This window comes from Falco naumanni, chromosome 1 (assembly GCF_017639655.2).
Source record: "Falco naumanni isolate bFalNau1 chromosome 1, bFalNau1.pat, whole genome shotgun sequence".
Classification (NCBI taxonomy): Eukaryota; Metazoa; Chordata; class Aves; order Falconiformes; family Falconidae; genus Falco; species Falco naumanni.
This window is the reverse complement of record NC_054054.1, coordinates 48,172,426-48,192,753: the sequence shown is the minus strand read 5'-3', so window position 1 is coordinate 48,192,753 and position 20,328 is coordinate 48,172,426. Positions and strand designations below refer to the sequence as shown.

General features: G+C 36.4%; 1 protein-coding gene across 5 annotated transcripts in view; it reads right to left on the bottom strand.

Annotated features, from left to right (window-relative positions):
• The window catches only part of HTT (huntingtin), an 84,357-nt gene that overhangs the window by 62,591 nt on the left and 1,438 nt on the right, over nt 1-20,328 (bottom strand). The window contains exons 2-12 of one of the 5 annotated variants that reach the window (XM_040592967.1): nt 15,175-15,258; nt 14,633-14,753; nt 11,011-11,070; nt 8,963-9,042; nt 8,410-8,548; nt 8,022-8,163; nt 6,294-6,472; nt 5,588-5,792; nt 4,654-4,701; nt 1,272-1,352; nt 469-833 (exon numbers count right to left, since the gene is read on the bottom strand). In XM_040592967.1, the coding sequence (XP_040448901.1) occupies nt 469-833; nt 1,272-1,352; nt 4,654-4,701; nt 5,588-5,792; nt 6,294-6,472; nt 8,022-8,163; nt 8,410-8,548; nt 8,963-9,042; nt 11,011-11,070; nt 14,633-14,753; nt 15,175-15,258 (1,504 nt within the window). Of the gene's footprint in view, nt 1-468; nt 834-1,271; nt 1,353-4,653; nt 5,558-5,587; nt 5,793-6,293; nt 6,473-8,021; nt 8,164-8,409; nt 8,549-8,962; nt 9,043-11,010; nt 11,071-14,632; nt 14,754-15,174; nt 15,259-20,328 lie in introns of those variants that run through there. The other 4 variants (XM_040592972.1, XM_040592991.1, XM_040593001.1 and 1 more) reach the window with 4 other exon arrangements.

The window sequence follows — 20,328 nt, the reverse complement described above, 5'->3', positions numbered from 1 at the left end:
CAGAAGACAATGTGAAGCATTAGGTTCCAAAAGTATTCCTGTATCATTCCAAACAGACTGTTCACCCTTTAACACTTCCATTAGTCCTCCTGCACCAAAACAATGATTAATATATCTATATAAAATGAAGTATATGCTACTAAGAGGATATACTTATGTCAAGCCTTTGATATTGATATTCTTCCAGTAAGTGACAATCTGTTAATGCCTTCATATGACCTACCCAGTGAACACACTGATTACAGGTTTGTAGTTTTTAATTACTGCTGAAGTGAAAGTGTTAAAAGGAGGTCAAGCTCTCCAATAGCGGTGCGAGCTGCTGACCTTTCCATTGTTACTAGCTGAGGATGGAAAAGTAGAAGACGAGTAAGTAGATGACTCCAAGTCTGGGCCCTCCATGGAAGAGCTCTGAGATATGTCGGGCCCCTCAGTAGAAGGGGATCCCCCCTCTGCCCGTTGCACACTTACAATTTCAGAACTGTCTGAAGGGGTTACAGCGGAGTCTGGACCTTCTGTAGTAGTCTGAGAGCTATCACTAACTGGTGAGGAAGCCTGTGTTCCATCATTCAAGTCCATAGTGGGATCTGAGTGGACAGCACTGATCTGGCTGGAGCTTCGACTAAGCACGTCATCTTCTTCCCCTTCAGTAGCTGTACTTGTCAAATCACAGCTCGTCAGGTCAACAGAGTCTGACTGCAATGTATGTTGAGAACGTGGCTGCTCAGTAATGATATCGTGTCCGGTAGGATCAGCAGCTGAACTCCCTACTGACCCAGCTGTTGACACACCTGATGAAGAAGCTAGTTCACTGGTTATCTCACCCTTCATAGAAGCTGCAAAACACAGACATTTATGAGTCAATCAAAAGTTTAAACTTGTGTTTCGCTCTTGATATGGACACCACATACCAAGCCACATATTAAACTAGGCTAAGGAAAGTGTATAACTAAACAGTTGAAGTACAGGTAGAGAAACAAGCATCTGTAAGACGCCATTCCATCAATACCAGTACCATCAATGCCATCAATGTCATACTGATGACAGTCTATCCATTAAAAAAAACAACCCACAGCCAATTTCATTAGGTAAACATAAGTTTTATACGCAGGGGTATTTATGGTTTAAGCTTTTTAGAGCGTCTTTTGAGCGCCCATCCACTTCCTAGTCACCATAACACATCACATTTATATTTTACATAGAGCAATAAAAGAAGGGCTCTGTAATGCATAGCAACACAGGTTGACTGCACTGCTAAATGGAAAGTCAGCTACCTGCAAACGACGCAGCACTGACATCTGACCGGGTTTCAGGATCATCCTCCAAACCTTCTTCTTCACCAAGAAGTATTTTACCTGAGAAGTGATATAAGAAAAACCTTTAGTTTTCCAAAATTATAGTCAACTTGAAATGCTGACCAGTTAAAGTCAGTTAGATGTAAAATTATTTTTAAAAAGTTTATCCAAATAATTTTTCAAAGCTATGACAGGAAACGGATGGAAAAGAGAAAGGAATGAAGAAAGTGAATATCCAGTCCTTCACTATCTGACCCGGAACGAAACAGAGAGCAGTGACAAGGAAACACACAGTTAACCAATTCTATTTAACAGTACAGCCATTCAGGAAACTACTTATGACCTTACTCATTCCAGTTTATTTTTGTGGACTATGATTAAGATCCCACTAATTTCATCAAGGATGTCCCTGTTACTAAGGACTGGATACCTGGCATCTGGATGTCTGCCCTCAACTCAGAAGGACATTAAAGCACCACAAATAAGACAGTAAGTCATCTCTTCCTCCTTAAGGCTAGGAAAATTATCAAAGGCTACTTGCAATTTGAGGCTTGGAACTCCAATGATAACAGAATGGAAAATGCCTAGGGGGAAAAGCAGCACATCCTAGAAGCACAAGACAACATAAGCGGGACAGGGTGATGAACCATGGACAACGGCCATTAAGATCCAGGGACTAAGACAAAAATCTTCAGAGAGGCTTTTGCTATAGGAAAAATGAGAAACACTTAGAACCCAACACAATCATCCCAGAGCTCTCTTACGCACTGAGTAGTATCTATTTAAAATAGAGGCAGTGGAAAGAGAAAGATAAATGCAGACAGACACTGCCTGGGAACCAACCAGGGACTGAAAAGTCTGTAAATGGGACAGGACACAGAGTGCAGAGGGAGCACCTGTGAGCCCGTATTTCTGGATCTCACAAGTTGCTTGCTGAGACAGAGGGATTCATAACTGCTTTGAGATAAGCCTATTCTGCCATTCAGAATCAGCTTCACTGTTAATCTGAGATTCATCATACAAGACACCAATGTTTTGATAACCCTAGGTGAATTATTTTGCCTTTAATTTACTGGGGGGTAAAAAAACACTATCAGACTTTTGTATTAATTTCTCTAACACAACTGCTTTCATAATAGCAGTAACACTGTAGAATTGTCTTCCTCCAAAAAGTATGTTTTATATTATTCAAACCTGTAAGGCAGAAAAGTAACCATGATCTTTCCATGTATATTCTATGTAAAATAACAGTAATTAATTGAGAACTACAAAGTTTCTACAAAAGTATGAGTAAAATCTTGCTAAGAGTTCTCAGCAAAAAGCATGAAAAACAGTATATTCTTCTCTATTCTTTCCCACATTTACATCCATTTCACTGAAACAAACCAGGATATTCTTCTGCTTTCCACAGCTGATCACCTTTAAAAGTGAAAGAGGAAGGACACTGAAAAACATTTATCAGGCATATTAGTCTTTGTATGTTAAATGAGTATGTAACACAAGCTGCAGGATAATTTTCCACTACTTGGAAAAAAACAAAAAAATCAGTTAAGATGCCGACACAGGCTTTCATTTCAAAACGAGTTTTCAGTCTTTTTTGCAAATAATAATAAATATCTTTTGCAAATAATTTTGTGAAGCTGAAACATCAAAAACCAACATAGGCCAGCTGCTCAAAACTGAGGGCGGCCTGAAACAGTAAGGCTGAAAAGACATGGAATATCTGAGTTCATATGTTAGGGTCACAGATTTCTGTAGATCTGCTTCACTTTACACTCCTACACGCAAAGGAGTATTACAGCTAGACAAGTTTCACCCCTGGCTGACAGCAGAAGGCTACTACTTTGTATGGTAGTAGACTGCAAAACAACTTCAGGTAGGAACTGGGAATAGGCTTGATTTTTCCTGCCTTTCTACAATGCAGAGCAGCAAAAAATGAATAATCCACAATCTGAAATTAAACCTGTACAAAGCAAAAAATCATGAACAAATTCCTTAAAATTTGTTTATGACATTGTTTTAGACCACAAAATCTTCATGCCATCATCTTGAAAAAGGATAAAAGCTGATTACTCACACATCTTTCCACTGAGTAAAGGAAAAGTTACTGTTTTAAAAGTACTTTAATTGGATTTACACTATTATTAAAACTACAAAGTTACACTGAAGACTACTAGCGACTCTAATTACCAAAGTGATCATTTACCATTTTTCATTTAAAAGTGTTATGCATTGTTATTCTGATTTTGCATTCCGTGTCACCTTTGGATGCTGCAGCAATACCTGCTTTCAGAACACTCTACTATTTCTAAACTAGAAATTATCACTATACCCACAAGTACTATTTCATTCAGTTCTAACCACAATTTCATATTTAGTTAATATTCTTAAAGTATATCAGTACATTCAGCATCATGAGATTCCTTGTACACAAAGACAGGAGGCTATATCTGGAAAAAGTGTGAGTTGCTATAATGGTCCTTAAATATTGTATGATCTTATTTAGTCTTAAAATGTTTTCTTTCAAGTTTCTCTTTTCAGTACTGCGCATCTCTCTGCTTACTATGCTTGCACTGACTGCACTTCACTCTTACACAGGTCCACTGCAACAGCAACGTTTTGCTCACCTCAAATAGGCAATGGAACTGTTACACAGGTGTAGCTAGACCGATTATGGTACTGATATGACTGGTTTTAGGCAGTATAAACTTTTAAGTATATATGAAGTACATTCATTCATAAACTGGGAAAAGAACATTTCAGAGAAAATTGTATTAATTAAAATCCTGCTTAAATGCATTACCTACTGAAAAAAATTAAAATATACACAGTAAGACACAGAATGTATAGAATGAATCATCAAGAACAGAAAAAGAAATAAAAAAGCATCATATCAAAGCATGCAAACATATACATGCATTAGTGAAGAAAGAAAAAAAAAAAAAACAGGCCTAACAAAACCAGGAAGGTTAACTATTTGTGAGTTACATTAAAGATTAAGTATTACCATCAAAAAGGGAGAATGCCCTGTTCAGAGAGATTATTTTTAGATATGCTCTTTAGAAGTGAAAGTCGCATCAATATTTATCATCATAATTCGGCCAGTGAACTACAGCAAAAATAAGAATTATACTGCTTGGAATAATTTTAGAATATCTGGATTGCCGTATCCGAATTTGCATCAGAATTCTTTTAAAATTTACAGTAATTAAGCTCAGCTGATAACACAAAGGCAATTGTGAAACAAAGACCAAAGTTCAGCAAGACAATGAAGTGGGGAAGTGGAAGAAAAAACCCCAACACCCCAGAACAAAAAACCAGAAAGGAATGCAATTAAAGATTTGTTTTTGAAAATAATCACCTTTATGCTTTCTCGCAATAACAGGGCTGCATGAAGACCCCCCTCCAGCTGCAAATCACAGAAAGTAACACATCAGGGCAAAGACAGAGCTGCTGAAATCATGAAGGAATTCTAATAGCCACAGATGGGAAGAAAAAAAAAAAAAAACACAACCAAAAAAAAACCCAGGAAAAAAAAAAACCAAAGCCAGGAAGAAACAGCAAACTTGTTGCTTTTAAAGTTCAAGTTTTTTGGATCATTCACCATCAAATGACTTTTTCTTTTTCTATGCCACTTGTGTAAATTTTGCTTTTTAAAAAATACATTCTAAACTTCTCCACTACGATTTCTTCTGGTTAATGAATTTACCTTCTAAGAGCAGTAATATTAGAATGACCCATTATTTTAATACAGAAGTCATTACAGAAATCCAATCAGGGACTGATTCTTTTGAAACACATAAATAGCAGTTAAGAGACAATTTTAAGAACATGCACTTGACAGACAAGAACATTGATAGTTGATTTAGCAGTTATGGACAAACTTAAGTCATGCTTTAATTTCATGCTGGTTTTGGTATTCAGCAAGGAGCTCTCAGTTAATAAAAAGCTGATCTAATCAGAATTTATATGAATCACAGTTGTCAGATGCTCGGTGAGAGTATATTAAGGGGTGGGGTGGGGAATCTGTCACCAGTTAACTTGTCCTGTGTAAGCAAAAAACCTCTAATCAACACAAACTGTAAGAAATACTCGTTTGTCACTACTCAATAAATGTATACCCACTTAAAGGAAGGAAGGAAAAAACCCTTTACTGTACTGGGGATAGGGGGGAAAAGTCATGTATAACTTCATACATTTTGTTTTATCCTTCATACTTCTGGCTAACATTGAGAAATACAGCTGCTGATACATGTTCCGCTCCTTCTACTCAAATTACAAAAAATACAGCTTACCTATGAGTTCCACTATGCTCCCACTGCGGTTCCTGCTGGCAGATTCATCTTTGGATACACTGACCTGTGCAATGCCCCCTGAAGCAGTCAGGGCATGGAGAAGTTCAGGTGGTGGCGTTCTAAAGAGCTGTTGTAATAATTCTAAAGCTCCAGTCACAACATTATGGTCCTGATGCTGGGTGTAATGCAAAGTCAATTCATAAACCTAAAACCCAACAAAGGAAGTCTCTATGAAGACACAACATGCTACATTTCTTTCCATACACCACACTAAATTTCAGTGGTGCGTTAAAAAAATTACTGATATTTGCTACATCTAATCTTCACCACACTCTTCCAAGGGGAAAATATCAATTAACTGTAGCCATTCCACTGCCTTTTTGTTAGACATCTGTTTCTGTTCATCGTTATAGAAGGAGGAATCACATCAAAGAACACCATAATGATTATGAAGTTCTTTAGCTCCTTTGGGAACACCTAGCAAGGACTACTGATGCATTTTTCTGGAATTATTAATAAGTAATGACCAGAAATCCCAGTCACTGGATCAGCTGGTCCATTAAAATTGACTAAGATGAACAGGAATTTGAGAAAATAATTTATTATGTTCAACATCAAACTAGTGCTCTATCATACTATATGTAAGTTTTCTTTATTTTCCTTCCAATTAGTACTCTTCAGATTAGGGTTATTATTCATATTTTACCTGTATAAGTTGTTCTGGTGAAGGTGAAATCTCTGTTTCTTTTCTTGTTACACCAAAACTGCCTTTCAGGCTGGTATCCTTTACTTGTTGTTGCAATAAAGGTATGAGATACCTTAGTGTAAGTAAAACGCCCAGAATTAAAAGAGTAGGATGATCATCTTCTACAGGAACCAACAAGCCTGTGGGTAGAAGAGAAGCAGCCAAATCATTTACTGACAGTGGCTAGTTTCAACAGATATAGTGTGTTAGTTTCACATAATCCATGTAATAGCTTCTTTCAAAAAAACAACACAAAAACCACCACCAAAAAAACACCCAAACAAAACCTAGAAAATATTCTTAAGTTGTTACTAAGTGTAGAAACATTTCTGAAATAGAAATATTCTGAAATAGAAAGTGTAGAAATATTTCTGAAAATCAGTAAGAAGTGTGAGAGAATGGTCAGAGGATCCTGTTTCACCTTCCCTGTTCCCTGCCTCTTCTCACTCTATATAATCACAAAAAATGTTCTTTTTTGTAATACCTGATGCTTTCACCAAGTGATGTAGACTTTCTTGCTCCCCTCACTTGCTTCCTCTCTCTACTTGACCATTTAACTAAGGCGTAACATAATTCGCTCACACACATGCGCGCCTCTATCCTAATGAATGACATTTACAGTTTTGCCTCCTCCCTCAAGTACTGGGAACCTTGTTCTATATGTATACCTGTTAAGCAGAGCCAAACCCAAAACTTATGAAGAATAAAAACAAGTTATGGAAAGTAACACAACTTTCTACTTGGGGGTGGAATGGGAATCAGAATCAATTCATTGAGTTCCTATTATTGCTCCTGTCTGAATTCAGTACCATTGCCAGGATGTTACAAAACATAACATTTGAGGCAGGAAAGAACATGTGCATAGATGTATACCATTTTCAAGTCACAGAATGAGGAATGTCACTACATAGCATTTCAGTTTTTCACTCGTTCTTGAAAGAAGCAAGGCTAACAGAATAATGCTTTATTTATCTGTTGGTCTTCCTTACCTCTCCTTTTACAATATAGTCTACATAGTAAAGAACCCCTAATCAGCAGCAAAACTATGGCAAAAGTTTCCACTACAATCCAGACAAGCATCCCATCAAGCTGCAAAACACCATAAAGACCATGCAAACTTCTCAGATGAAGAAATACGCAAGCAATACCTGACACAAAGTTGTGAGCTTTTAAATAATAAAAAAAATCACTTTCTGGTCTAAGTTAGGTTTTCAACAAAGAATCTACATGGTGCTACTTCCAAAAAAGGCTACAGGGTATGTATGTGCTCATGACCCAGAGAACAGCAGTCATAACCTCCACCTCAGACCTGCTGCACTAACAACCAAGCTGCTGAACAATGCAAGTCTTCACAGGCTCCTGAGCAAGTTCTTCCAGAATCCCAGGAACTCTTTATTATCCAACAAGCCACTTGCTTCTCTAACTTTGGCCATTTCTTTTAAACATTACTCAATTAGCATTGCAGCACACAGACACACACAAACAGCTTGAGTCACATCTTCATCTAGCTTCACACAAAACAGAGAAAACATAAGCAGTGTAAATGGTAGTCTAAGCACTTTTGCTTTGCCTGAAAACATCTCACATAGGAAAAGTGTCTTACATGGGAAATAAATTCATCTTAGTTATACCCAAAGCAAATTTAATTCCCCTCCCCTGCCCCCCCTCCCCCGAACCCCTGAATCTTACCTAAAAGTACATTCAATAACCAGGCATAAAAATACTGCATTCTTCGTGAATGTTGACAGATGCTTACTGCTGATCCTGCCGCTGTTCGACGGATAGTAGGGGAACTGGATTTAAGATTAGCTATGAAAGCTTTTAATAAAACCTAAAAAAACCAAACATAACTTACTTCTTACTAGAAAGAAAAGGAAAACACAGGTGAACTAAAAAAAGTCAGCAAATGTATTTTTCATTCATTCAAAGCATTACTCAACACATATCAAGCAAGGGCAACTTCTGCCTTAATTCAGACATGCAGATGTAACTGCTTTCTATAACGTGACTGATAATGCTGACAACTTACTCTGTTTTGAAACATAACAGGGAGCACTAATAGGTTAAAGAAAGATACCTTGATCTCATTGTCATTTGCAAAATTGCCAAACGCTGCCATGATTTTTGGTATCGCTGCAGCTAGTGTCTCTTGTACTGACTCTTCAGGTCTCTTACTTATTCGTGTTAGACAGGGCAAAAGGTTCACTAAGTATGGCCTAAGTATAGCAAAGGAGAAAAACTAATTAAACATTTTAAATTCATACTCAAAATCTGTGGTATTACTAAATAACAAAAACCATACCTGTTAGCTACACAGAATGTAGAAAACGAGACAACAGTCTTCTGAATACAATTTGCAAACATTAAGATAGAAGTAAGAAAAATACACTTAAAAAAAATATACATCATTGTCTTCGCAAGATTCTCCCCCACTTCCTCCCAAGTCATGTACAGCACAGAACTAAAACTCCAATAAAAGAAAACCAGCTAATCAAATAAAGCTACTTCAGAGAGAATAATGTGATAGGAATTCTTCCAACCTCCCAACTGAATACTTAAAACTTGAGAACAGTAATAACTGTATTTTGTTAAATCTTCTCTGGAAAATTCACTTACTAGGACATGTTTACCTGCACTTTTGAGGCCGAACTAGATGGGCAAGCTCAGCAAATCTCCAGAGTGCAGCACGCAGACTTCGAGAAGCACCATTCTAGACACAAGAATATAATTGTTACGTTTCATCAAGCAAAACCATTTACTAAAAAATACCTAAAATGTATGATAGTATGCAGTTTTATACCATTTCAGTTAAAACAGATACAAATGGAAGGTGTCTGGAAGCCATAAATTTCCGTTAGCCAAAAGAAAGCCAACTCAGCTTCATGATTGCCTTCATTTTCTAGCTGGTACAAGGAATTTTCCAAGCGAACAAAAATGAATAATAAGGAACACCAAGAAAGAGAAGGAAGTGTCTGACAACACTCTGCTGAAATCAGCTTAAAATACCGCAGAGAAAGGCATAAACCAACAAAGAAACACTGATGACAGAGTCTAAAAATCACTGGAACACTTGTAGAGATATAAATGCAGCATGAAACTGACAGCAGTGGAAATATGCTAATAAATAATGTTCAACTCCTGAGCATACCAAGGAAAAATCCACTTACTGATCTGTATCACTTCATAATGGCTTGTGTCCTGAAGTTTAGTATCTATTTGTCTGTACTGACACCTTCAGCTGTGCACCTGACTTGAGCCTGAATGCCTTTAGACCTGGTGTCTAAGGATATAGTACAGTTCTTTAGTACTGTTGGAAATACAAAAAACTATGGAAGTCAATAGATGTCTAGGAAAAATTGTGTATCTAATGTAGTTTGAACTTAACCAAAATGCTACTCAAATCAAGCACCTCTGAAGACAGAGCAGAGATGTTTAGAAACTGTTATTTCTTTCTTTCTTTAGCTAGTATATCAAAGGCTCATGGTCATGTTAGCAGGACAAGCAAAAAAGCCTTGCATCTGAATTACAAAACGTACATTTTTCAGGTTTGCAGTCAAACTTCAGATTCTGACATGGCTCCTAAAGTGATCCAACTGATGCACAAACAAAATTCAGTTTGTTGGGTGTTTCCGTTATGCCTGCTATCTCTCTCTTGCCTTTGCCATTAATCTGAGAGCAACTATTCAAGAAGCACATGCCACATGAATAACTATTTCCTCCTGCACCTGTCATAATGTGGAGCCTTCAGAATGATTTTTATGTTGGCTGTTTTCTGTTCGTTAGCTAGATGTCCATTTCTATACCCTCAAAAATTTTGTATGACATTAAGACACAACAACACAGTAACATATTGATGCAGACTACTTATAGGCCCTGTACCTGACAGAAGATAAGCTATCCACATTGGTTTTGTTGCTTTTTCTTTCCTAGGAGTTCTATCATTTCCAAAGAAATGTAACAAAAAGCAATAGCATTGCTGTCTAATAAGTAACGGCTGTATTTTCTCTCTACACAAGCCTTGCTATATATTTATAGATATAGACACATGATTTCAGTGACAGTCCTGAACACGTAATTTTTCTTTTGTAGTTGTATACCTCAAAAAAGCTATTACTAAAATTCTTCCTGTGGACATATTAAATCATGAGTTTTGGTGCAAAGAGAGATGCTTCAGTATTTTTACACATACTTCTTAGAGAAGCTGTAAGTACCCATCACACATTCACAAAGTAGTTAAAATTTTTTATCAGGCCACTTCAGGTCTTGATCAAATGATACCTCCAAGAAGTTATGCCAAATTAGGAACATCACTGCCCTCCACCTACTTTTCACCACACTTTGCTTGAAGTTTTTCTTTCCAGTTCAGTCAATAAACATCATGAATATGCCTTATTCATTTGGGTGCAGAGTCACTAAGGTTAACTCAGACTGCTGTTCACACCAAATGCTCATGCATTTTCTACCAGATAAGCTTTCAGGAACTGGTTAAATCTAAACAATGGGGCCAATAGTGAGGAAACTGGTAAAATAATGCATTAAACAGTCACAAATCCTTCCTAAGTGAAACTTTGACCTTGATATTAAAAGACATACACTATTTATTCACACTAATGCCACATTCCACATGCTAAAACACTTAATAAATACCTTATTTCAGAAGAACATGGAAGAAACTCACCTTTTTAATCTCTTTATACAATTCTAATTGTAACCTAGGCAGATTGGAATCCATCAAAGCCTGCAATAAAATGCATTGAGAATGTACTGTGTCAGAGAGGGGGCACTTTACAGGAACAATGTTACGCTTGCAATAAAACAGCTTTGAAAAAGGCACAAAACTATCTAACTGCCCCTATATTTGATGTATAACCAAAAAAGTGCTAAAAGACAGACACCTTTATCTTTCCCACAAACACAAAACAGAACTGTGAACAAATTTTACGAACAGTTATTTGCACTTATATATTGACTGCTTTACCCATTCTACCTAAAAAAAGACCATATGGGATCAGACCACAGGCAGCGCCAACCTAACATGCTTTCTGGCAACGACCAGGAATAGATACTCATTAATAGAACATTAAAACACAAAAATAGTATTCACAAGCAGCAAGAGGTATTCCCTGCTGTACATCCCCAGCATCAAGTAGTCCTCTACTATTTCTCAAACTGAGGCTGTGCTTGTACCATTACCTTTAACAGCCTTTGAAACACCCTTCTTTCATGAATCAGCCTATTTTCTGCATCCATTTATTACCACAAGGTGTTTTGGACACCGTATGTATCACATCCCAAGATCTAATCAAGCATGCTGTGCCAGAGCACACATTGTAGTTTGAACCTGCAGTCTGGCTAAGAACTAGGGATACATGAAATCAAAGCAAGCACCCAAAAGTAGTAATTTTCTCTTCAGCTCAACTCGATCATTCCCTCTCAGTCTCTAAAACAGCAGACAAGAAAAAAAATATTAAAACAGTTCTGCTTATATACAATCTCTTCCTATAGAATATTTTGTATACAAATGATTACCCTTTCTCTTACATTTTGTTCCTATTTATGAACATCCCAATTCTTCAGATTAAATGAAAGCTTCACACCGTGGTGTAAGTGCTATAATGTTTAGTATTCCATTCTTCTGTCCTTGCCCAGTAACTCCTAATTTTCTATCTGTTTTCTTGACCACCAGCCATTAAGCTCACATCTTCACAGGATTCCTCATGACTACAAAATTTTACATGGCACACGCTGATGTAGAGGCCACAACTGCTTTAATATGGTCAGTGAAGTACCTGTGGCTCCTCCACGGCATGATTCCCCTAGACTAAAACTGTATGCCCCAAAACTTCATTACCCCCAATTATACCAATCATCATAATAAAATGGTACTACCTTCCCCAGAAAAATCTTACCTGGCTCGTGTCTTTATTGTCATAAGCACCCCAGCTACTAACTGCAGGTGCCTAGATGACAGTAGGTAGGGATAAGTTTTGTGAAATAAGTGAGATTTAAGTTTTATGAGAAGTTCGCTGCCCCTGTATATAAGGATATCAAGCAACACAAAAAGGCACCAGGTACTATTTGGCTTCAAGGATAAATTGTCCTTACACCACACTCAACTGGAGTTTGCGTACCTATCTTTTTAGCAGGCTAGAATCTAGCAAGTCACCCTAACCAGAAAAAAAACCATAAGCACAGTCAATCCAAATTACTACAAATAATAAATCACAGTTACTGAGACCAACTGTACTCCAATCTGTATCAGTCCCACAGTATCGTCAGCACAGAGAATACTACATTATACATCAGCTTCAGAAACATGACAGCTTCAGTAACACCTTACCCACAGAAACCTGGTAATTCCCAACTTGGTATTTTTTCTTTTAAATATAGATATCACCAAGGCTAATTAAACATGGAGCCCTTTATGCTGTTTGTGATATTCTGACAGGTCAGCATAGTGATACTTGAAGATGACCTAGAGAGTGTTTACCTAAATTTATTTGCCATTTCAGTTTATAGCCATGTCTACACAGAAGTGTTAGCATCTTAATATTATACTAACAAGCATAAACTCCAGACAGACACAGTTACACAAGTAACACTTACATCTATATTCTTATATTTAAAGAGAGAAAATATAAAGCATCTTTCTGGCAAAAGAATTAGCCTCTAAAAGGCCTGAGGTACTAAAAAAGTTAAACGTTGACTAATAGGCAAGCTTAGGGGCCCAGCTCACAATCATCACTGCTACTTGCACAATCAAAAATAAAGCTGCCCATCTTTTTGTCTCCGCATTTATATGCAAGAGCATGTCTGCCTAAAGATGTTGCTTTCACAAAGCATAAACCAGAAATAGAACACAAACTATGACCAGCTTTGATAAGTCTGATGCTTCCAAGTGGTTGGAATATCACAACTATGACCACTTCATAGCTGTGACCGACTGGCAAGCTTAATGACTTATAGAAGACTGTCATTTAAAATCACAGTAATGTTTAAAACAAGAAGTACCATACAAAAATTTGAAAAGGAAAAAAACCCTGAAGTTTTTCAAGGTATCTTGAAACTTGCCAGAAAACAACAATATTAAATAGATTGTTAATTATTAAAAAGGTTAATTTTATACCAAGCCTACAGAAGAGTTTGGTGGAAAGAGAAATGTTTCAGAGATCTTTTAAAGCAAATTAAGTTACATTATGGTGTATACATTTCATAGAGTGCTAGACTCCCGCAAATGGAAAAACTTTTAAACCAGAACACACACAGCAAAGTGCTACAGGGCAAAACAAACAAAAAAAAGCAAGACACTTGCACTTCCTCATTCCCTATCATTATGAGATATACTACATAATCAGTAAGCTTTCTCCATACAACTTTCAGCCACAAGCTCAACTCCCAAGACTTAATTCATTCAGATATCAAACAAATACAAGTTAACCGAGAGAAATCCTTACAGAAATAGGGTTGTTTTGTTTGCTTGCTTCTACACACCCCTTCATGCTAAAGAAAATCATTACTTGTGTATTTCTAAAGCACTTAAACTTTGCATCAACTACATCAATTATGCAGGTACATTACATTGACTCAGAGGTCAAGTATTTCAGAAAACTGGGGGGGGGGGGCGGAGCTGGGGAAGAAAGGGCAGATGAAGGTAAACTTGTCCTGGAAGCAGCACCTCAAAGCAATTACTCAGAAGGTTCATTTTGAGACACTTGAATCAAGATTTAGACCTTGCCTGACCTCATATGAATGCCCATCTGCTCTTGCCCAACAAGCACTTTATTCTGGATCACATTAACTTCCAGAACACCATATTTATCTTAATTATTATCTAAAAGCTCCTCCTCCAATATCAGCAAATCACACTACCTGAATTACAGCATACTACTAGTTTGGAATGAAAAGCCATTACATTTTTCAGTCAGCTTTTTAATAATATTTTTACATTTCCTCACATTAAGTATCTTTATGTTTACAGAGCAATATAATAGAGTATTCCTCCCATACAACAAAATGATTTTAGAAAAGCCCATGTTCTTGTTTTGGTTAATGAACGACTGAAGAAAAGAATGCATTAGAACTATGAATGACAGAAGACAAGTTAAGTATCTTTATCTGGGCATAAAAAGCTCACCTAAGAGCATGTACACAATTCAGCAAAGAAGCTTACTTAATCTCTTACAGTATGAGAGATCATCAACAATAAGAAAAGCAACTAAAAGAACATCAGTGTGAATTCATACAGGACACTGCATCAAGAAGAGGAAAAATCTGATAGTACAGCACATGAAAGTTCTTACTTTAATAACTTTATTAAGGCATTCATCAGCAACCATCCGGACATCAGATTCTGCATCCTCACTGCAGAGGAGAAAGAGTTCCATAGCAATTCCCAGCAGCTTCTGAAATTCTGGAGAATTTCTAAATAAACAAACATTAGGAAGTTACTATGTACACTATGCAAACATCAACACTATTTTTGAGGGAGTTTCAGAATCCAGCTACACATGTATGATACACAGTTATACACAGGGAGGGGACATTCAGTGGATCAAGATTCAGAAGATCATTGCCTTTTCCTACATAATCTGGTAACGTATTTGACCCCTGTGCTTCAGTTTCTCTGTCTGAGGAGGAAAGGTCATGCCTAATCTACAAATGTGTAAACATTACTTACGCCTTAGATTTTGGGCTGGTTAAAAAAAAAAAGTAAAATTGTGCCATTCCAGTTTTAAACAAAAGTTGAACATTTAACATCAGCAATTATCAGGAAACCTCCAAATAACTAACACTCCGAAGTAGCTATCCATAGTAAGGCAATACATTAGAGACACTGTCTTACCTTAAAGACTGAGCAACTATGTTTTCACATATTGTTAGGCAATGATTCACTCGATCTTTCTTGGTAGTTGAAAGTTCTTTCTTTCTAAAAGAAGAACACAATGATAATGAGTCTGAGACAACTTCACTTTAAAAGTGAACAGTGACCATTTAAACACTCTTGCTAGAATAGTTTCTAATGATTATACAACAAAATGATGCACTCTTCTGGTCATTTTATCAATAGTTGTATAACAACTACCTGTAGTCCCACAGCTTCAATATATTAACTGCTGCTGAGAGCAGGCAAGCCCACAAGCAGAGGGAAAGGTAGACACTTGGAAAAAGAATTAATCATTTAACAGGGAATATCATATTAATTCTGTAACTTTCACTGAGAAAATATCTGGGGAACAGAACTAAAGAATGAAAAGCAGTAAAGGTAAAGGAAGGTAAAAGTGGAGTGGACTTAGAACAACACTGAAATAAATAAACTGATAGAAAGAAAAAGGCTGGGGAAAAAATGCCATGAGAACAAGTCTTGCAGACTTAAAAATACCACTTTTCAAAAGACATTCCTCACACATATCACCACCTTAGGCTTTTTTTTGTCTGGCAAGTTCTTGAAACTTAGAGTTTTATTAAACTGTTTTGTATCTGAACTGGAAAAGATGCCAAGGCAATCCTACCTCACACCGCATTCCTCCAAATGGTTCTGTAATTACAGAAATAGCAAAGCTCTCCTTGGGCAAAGTCTATGCTCATCAAAAATAACGTCCCTATAGTAACACTTGAGATAGTCCAGGAAAGGCCAAGGCTAGTCAACTCACCACAAGAGTGTAACGTGAAGGGAGTAACATTCACAGAATCAAAGAATGCATATCTACAAGCAATGCAGAGTACAATATGAAAAGCTTCTACTTTGCAAAATCTGTTTAACATTCGCTTCAATGTGATCTAAGATCCTATAATCCATTACACCTGAGTCTAGAACAGAAGCTTCTTCCATGCTCCACCCCCAAAGGAACTGAAAAAAACCCATATATTCACAACTATGACTGAAATTTTTCACTCACATTCACAGAGATTCTTCCCTTTTATTTTCCAAGTAAGAACTATATCTTTTAGCATTAATTTTCTGTCTTAAAAAAATAGCAAAACCATCAAATAGCAAAAAGCTTCTGAACTAGAAGTTGGAAAACCATGTGAACAGCCTGGAGTTACATTGACATAGTTAACGCAACATTAAGGACAAACAAGTAGCCAATAAACACATTAAATTAAGCTAACTCAAAACACATTGTTAGACAAAAATTTTGAATAAGCAAGCTGTAATATTCAAGAGCTTTAGCTCAAATAATAGTACAGTTTTTGAGGGGAAAAAAAAATCATCATTCTTTGCAAGTACCCCTGTTCTTTTTCTTCCATGAGGTTGGAAGCAGGGGGTTAAAAAGTGTTAACTCCCAAGGTTTTGGTTTTCCTTTGAAGGATCATCTCATCTCACTTCTTAAACTTTCTAAAAGGGCAAGTATTTTTTAAATGGTTCTGAACAAACCCATTTTTTCCATTATAATTTGGTAATATCTTGTTTAGGTAAGCTCTGCTGTTGCTCAAAGAGGATCTCTTCTTTGGCTTGTGTTCTTATGCAACTGGCAGAATACGAGTAGCCAACCTGAATTTGATCAAGACATACAATGCCTTTCTATCCATCTTGAAAAAGCACCACAGAGTCTTTACCATCACTTTCAGTTCAGATCACCTCCAAGAAAACAGCCAATACTTCCTAAAATGTCCAACTGATTTTGCACCTTAAGCACCATTTATATGAACAGGTACCTAAGAAAATGAGTAAGTAATTTCAACTTTTGTGATAATTTTACCTAATACTGCCCACATCTCTTCTGAGCACCGTTTTCAGTACACATTCAAACCAAGAACAGAATAGACACATCTGAACTTGCCCACAAGCTCACTATTTCAGACAGAAAACATATTAAAGACGTTGCTGGATGAGAGTGCTTTCAGAATAAAGTTCTTTATCATCTACACATAATATAGCCCTGAGCAAGGCCGGCAGTAGTGTTCAGTACTAATCAGAGTAGTACAAATCAATCTCTTTGGCAGATTTCTCTAAACAGAGAGCTCACTTGACACTGAATATAGCACCTCATAGAAAGAAGTAACTTAAAAAATTGAAAAAGGCCTGACTAGAGAAAATGTAATGTGAAAACTTAGAAGGAACACATATAAATAACAAGTTACCAATTAAACTGAAATAACAGAAACTAGAGGCGAAGACTAACTACTAGTTACTATCCAAAGTGAAAGAGGAACAAACATCCAACTGAGTTTGCTGTACTGAATCTTTCACCTGCCATTTGGTTATTTAACTTCAAAAAAATCTGCTTTTGATAATATAGAAAAAAAGGTGGAAGACAAACACTTGATGAACGTTGTGTGCACCCACATTTTCTGTGCCTACAGAGGGAGAAGGATTACAGTACAGTATCTAAAACACATGATTTTTTATTAAAAAAAAAAACATGACAAAAAAGGCCTTTATTTAGAAGTATTGTGAAGTCCTCAGGCAAACTGCTGATGAGCATACTCAGGAGGACAAAAGCAGTATCACACATTTCTTAGGAGAGAGCTGAAGTAGCAAGCCCCAAGCTAAGGTCATTTAAGTTTGATGAGTAACAGAAGGCCAGAGATACTGGAAATAGCGGTTATCTACAGGAAAGCTTCATCCCACATGCAGAGGAATTTAACCTTCTGAGTACTTCTACAGACATTCTCTAGCCGAGAAGATTAATAAACAATATAAGAAAACCAGCAAGCCCAGATATTTTGCACTCCGAGTTCTGATAAGCTGGCTACAAAGAGATGCAGCTCACTGATGCTAATTTTTATCAGGCCTTCAAATTAAGGATATATAAAAATAGTACTGAAGCTCTAAAGCTGAACCAGCATTAAGAAAAAGGGCCAAGCCAAACGGCTTGACAATAATCTTGAGAAAAGTAATGAGAAACTCAAAAAAGAATCTATTAATAACAAAGAGAAATATGAGTGGATCAATGTTTAGTAACAGACAGCGATGGAGAGTAAAATTAACTAAACAAGTCTACAACACACCCTAGAAAAGCTAACTCCAAAAAAATATCTAGGAACCACCACTGACAAGCAGGGCAACATGTATTATCCACACAGTTCATGTTGTCTTCAGATAAGCAAAAAAATTCATGATACCGCTACATACAGAACTGATGAAACCAATTTACAACCACAGCTTCAAACATAAAAAATCCAGGAAAAATAATGAGTATAGAAAAATGCATATTACTGAAGGGCACTTTGGCTCTTGCAGTATCTTTTGCTGTAAAGATAAAGGTTAGAATTAAATTTAAGGGGAAAAATAAATCAGAATAGGGCACAATGAAAAACAATTACAGTAATGAACTATTAGAACTGTTGACAAGAGAAAAGGTGAAGAATCAACCTTTGGATTAATCAAATCAAAGCTAAACACCTTTCCAGAAGAAACATTAGCAAGTCATTCTCTTCTCTGCTCACTGGTAAAATGGTAAAAATTAATAAAATGTAAAATATAGGATGAACTGCAATGGCCCATCTGCTTTTTAGTTTAGTTGCGTAAACTCTGAATTTTTACATCATACTAATTGGATTTTAAGTTATTGGTAGCTTTGTAATCCAAAACAAGACATCTAACTCCAATCAAAATTTAAGGGTCTGAAAAAGCCAAAAAGAGATACAGAAGAAAATAAAGTGCCTCAGCAGACATGTATAGAAGGAATATGATGACAGAAGAGCTCAAACCAAATTTTCATAAAGGAAAGAAAAACAGCAACAGATAAGCAACTAACATCCAAGTGTAATGTGTAATAAAAGCATAACACATCATTATTACCAATTAAAATCTCTTAAAACAGAAAAAGCTTTCACCTTCCTGGTAAAGGCCTGAATTCAATTAATATTTCAAGAAAAAAAGTAAAGCCAGAATATCACTTTTATCAAAAGTTCAGAAGTCCCTGTCTCAAAATAGAATGAAGAAAAACTTCAATACATGTGCAAACAGTTAAGTCCTCTCTACCCCAACCTCTGATCTTAAAACATTTCATAGCAGGAGACAGACAGCCCTTAGTAAGACTCATTCACTAAGCAGATGTAGAATGCTCAGTTTCTACCAAAAATATTTTAAATGATTTTTGCCTACTCCAACATAAAACATTGTTAAAAATTAATATTTTTAGTCATATAGAGGTCACTTTATATTGTTGTAAATTAAGGTAGTTTATTTTTGGGAGAAAAAAATTAGAGGTGGGTAGTTAATTTTACTTTTACTGTAGTGAAAAAGTCCAACAGCACCTGTAATAATGAGATTATAATTTAAGGAATGACAGCTTCTCACTTGTCTAATTTAGGAATCAGGACAACTCTGATCTAACAGACAATGTCAAATAGATATCTAATGAAATTATTAAAAAGCAAACCAGTAGCATTTATGTGAATACATTCACCCATTAATTTATTCTTTTATTACTGACAGGTAAGCTCTCACTGTTTTATAACAGAAACACATAGAATGATAGGAAGTTACCACACAGAACTATGAAATATTTAAGTGCTATTTGTACCAAACCATAATGAAGATGAACACCTCTCCCCAAACACAAGAAAAACACAGAAGCAATTTTCCTTTCCCATTCACTTCAAACAAGAAATAAAATAAATACATAAAATGCAGACAGTATTGCGAATTACATCCAATATGTCACCTGGTATTTCACTAAAAGTTTGGGAAACTTCAGCAAAGACTGCCACAATATCCTTTCACAGGCTTTTATGAGGTTTAGTGCCATTACTGAATTTGTATAGCTCCTGAGGGCATGCAGGAACATGAGTTTTCTGAAAAAATATATAGCCTACTTTTAAACACAAAGCAAAGTCAACAAGGACAACGACAACCCTAACTTTTTGATGTTTTCAGTTGCGTATGCCTAAATTCAGACCCCCGAACCAGACAGAACATTTCAGGACCTTCTTTTGAAATACCATGATCTATCTGATCAGTAACTTTCCGGATTTTTTTCACCTACACATAGGAAAGATTGCCAATAGATGGCCATCTATCCTCCATGTCACACAAATACTAACACAA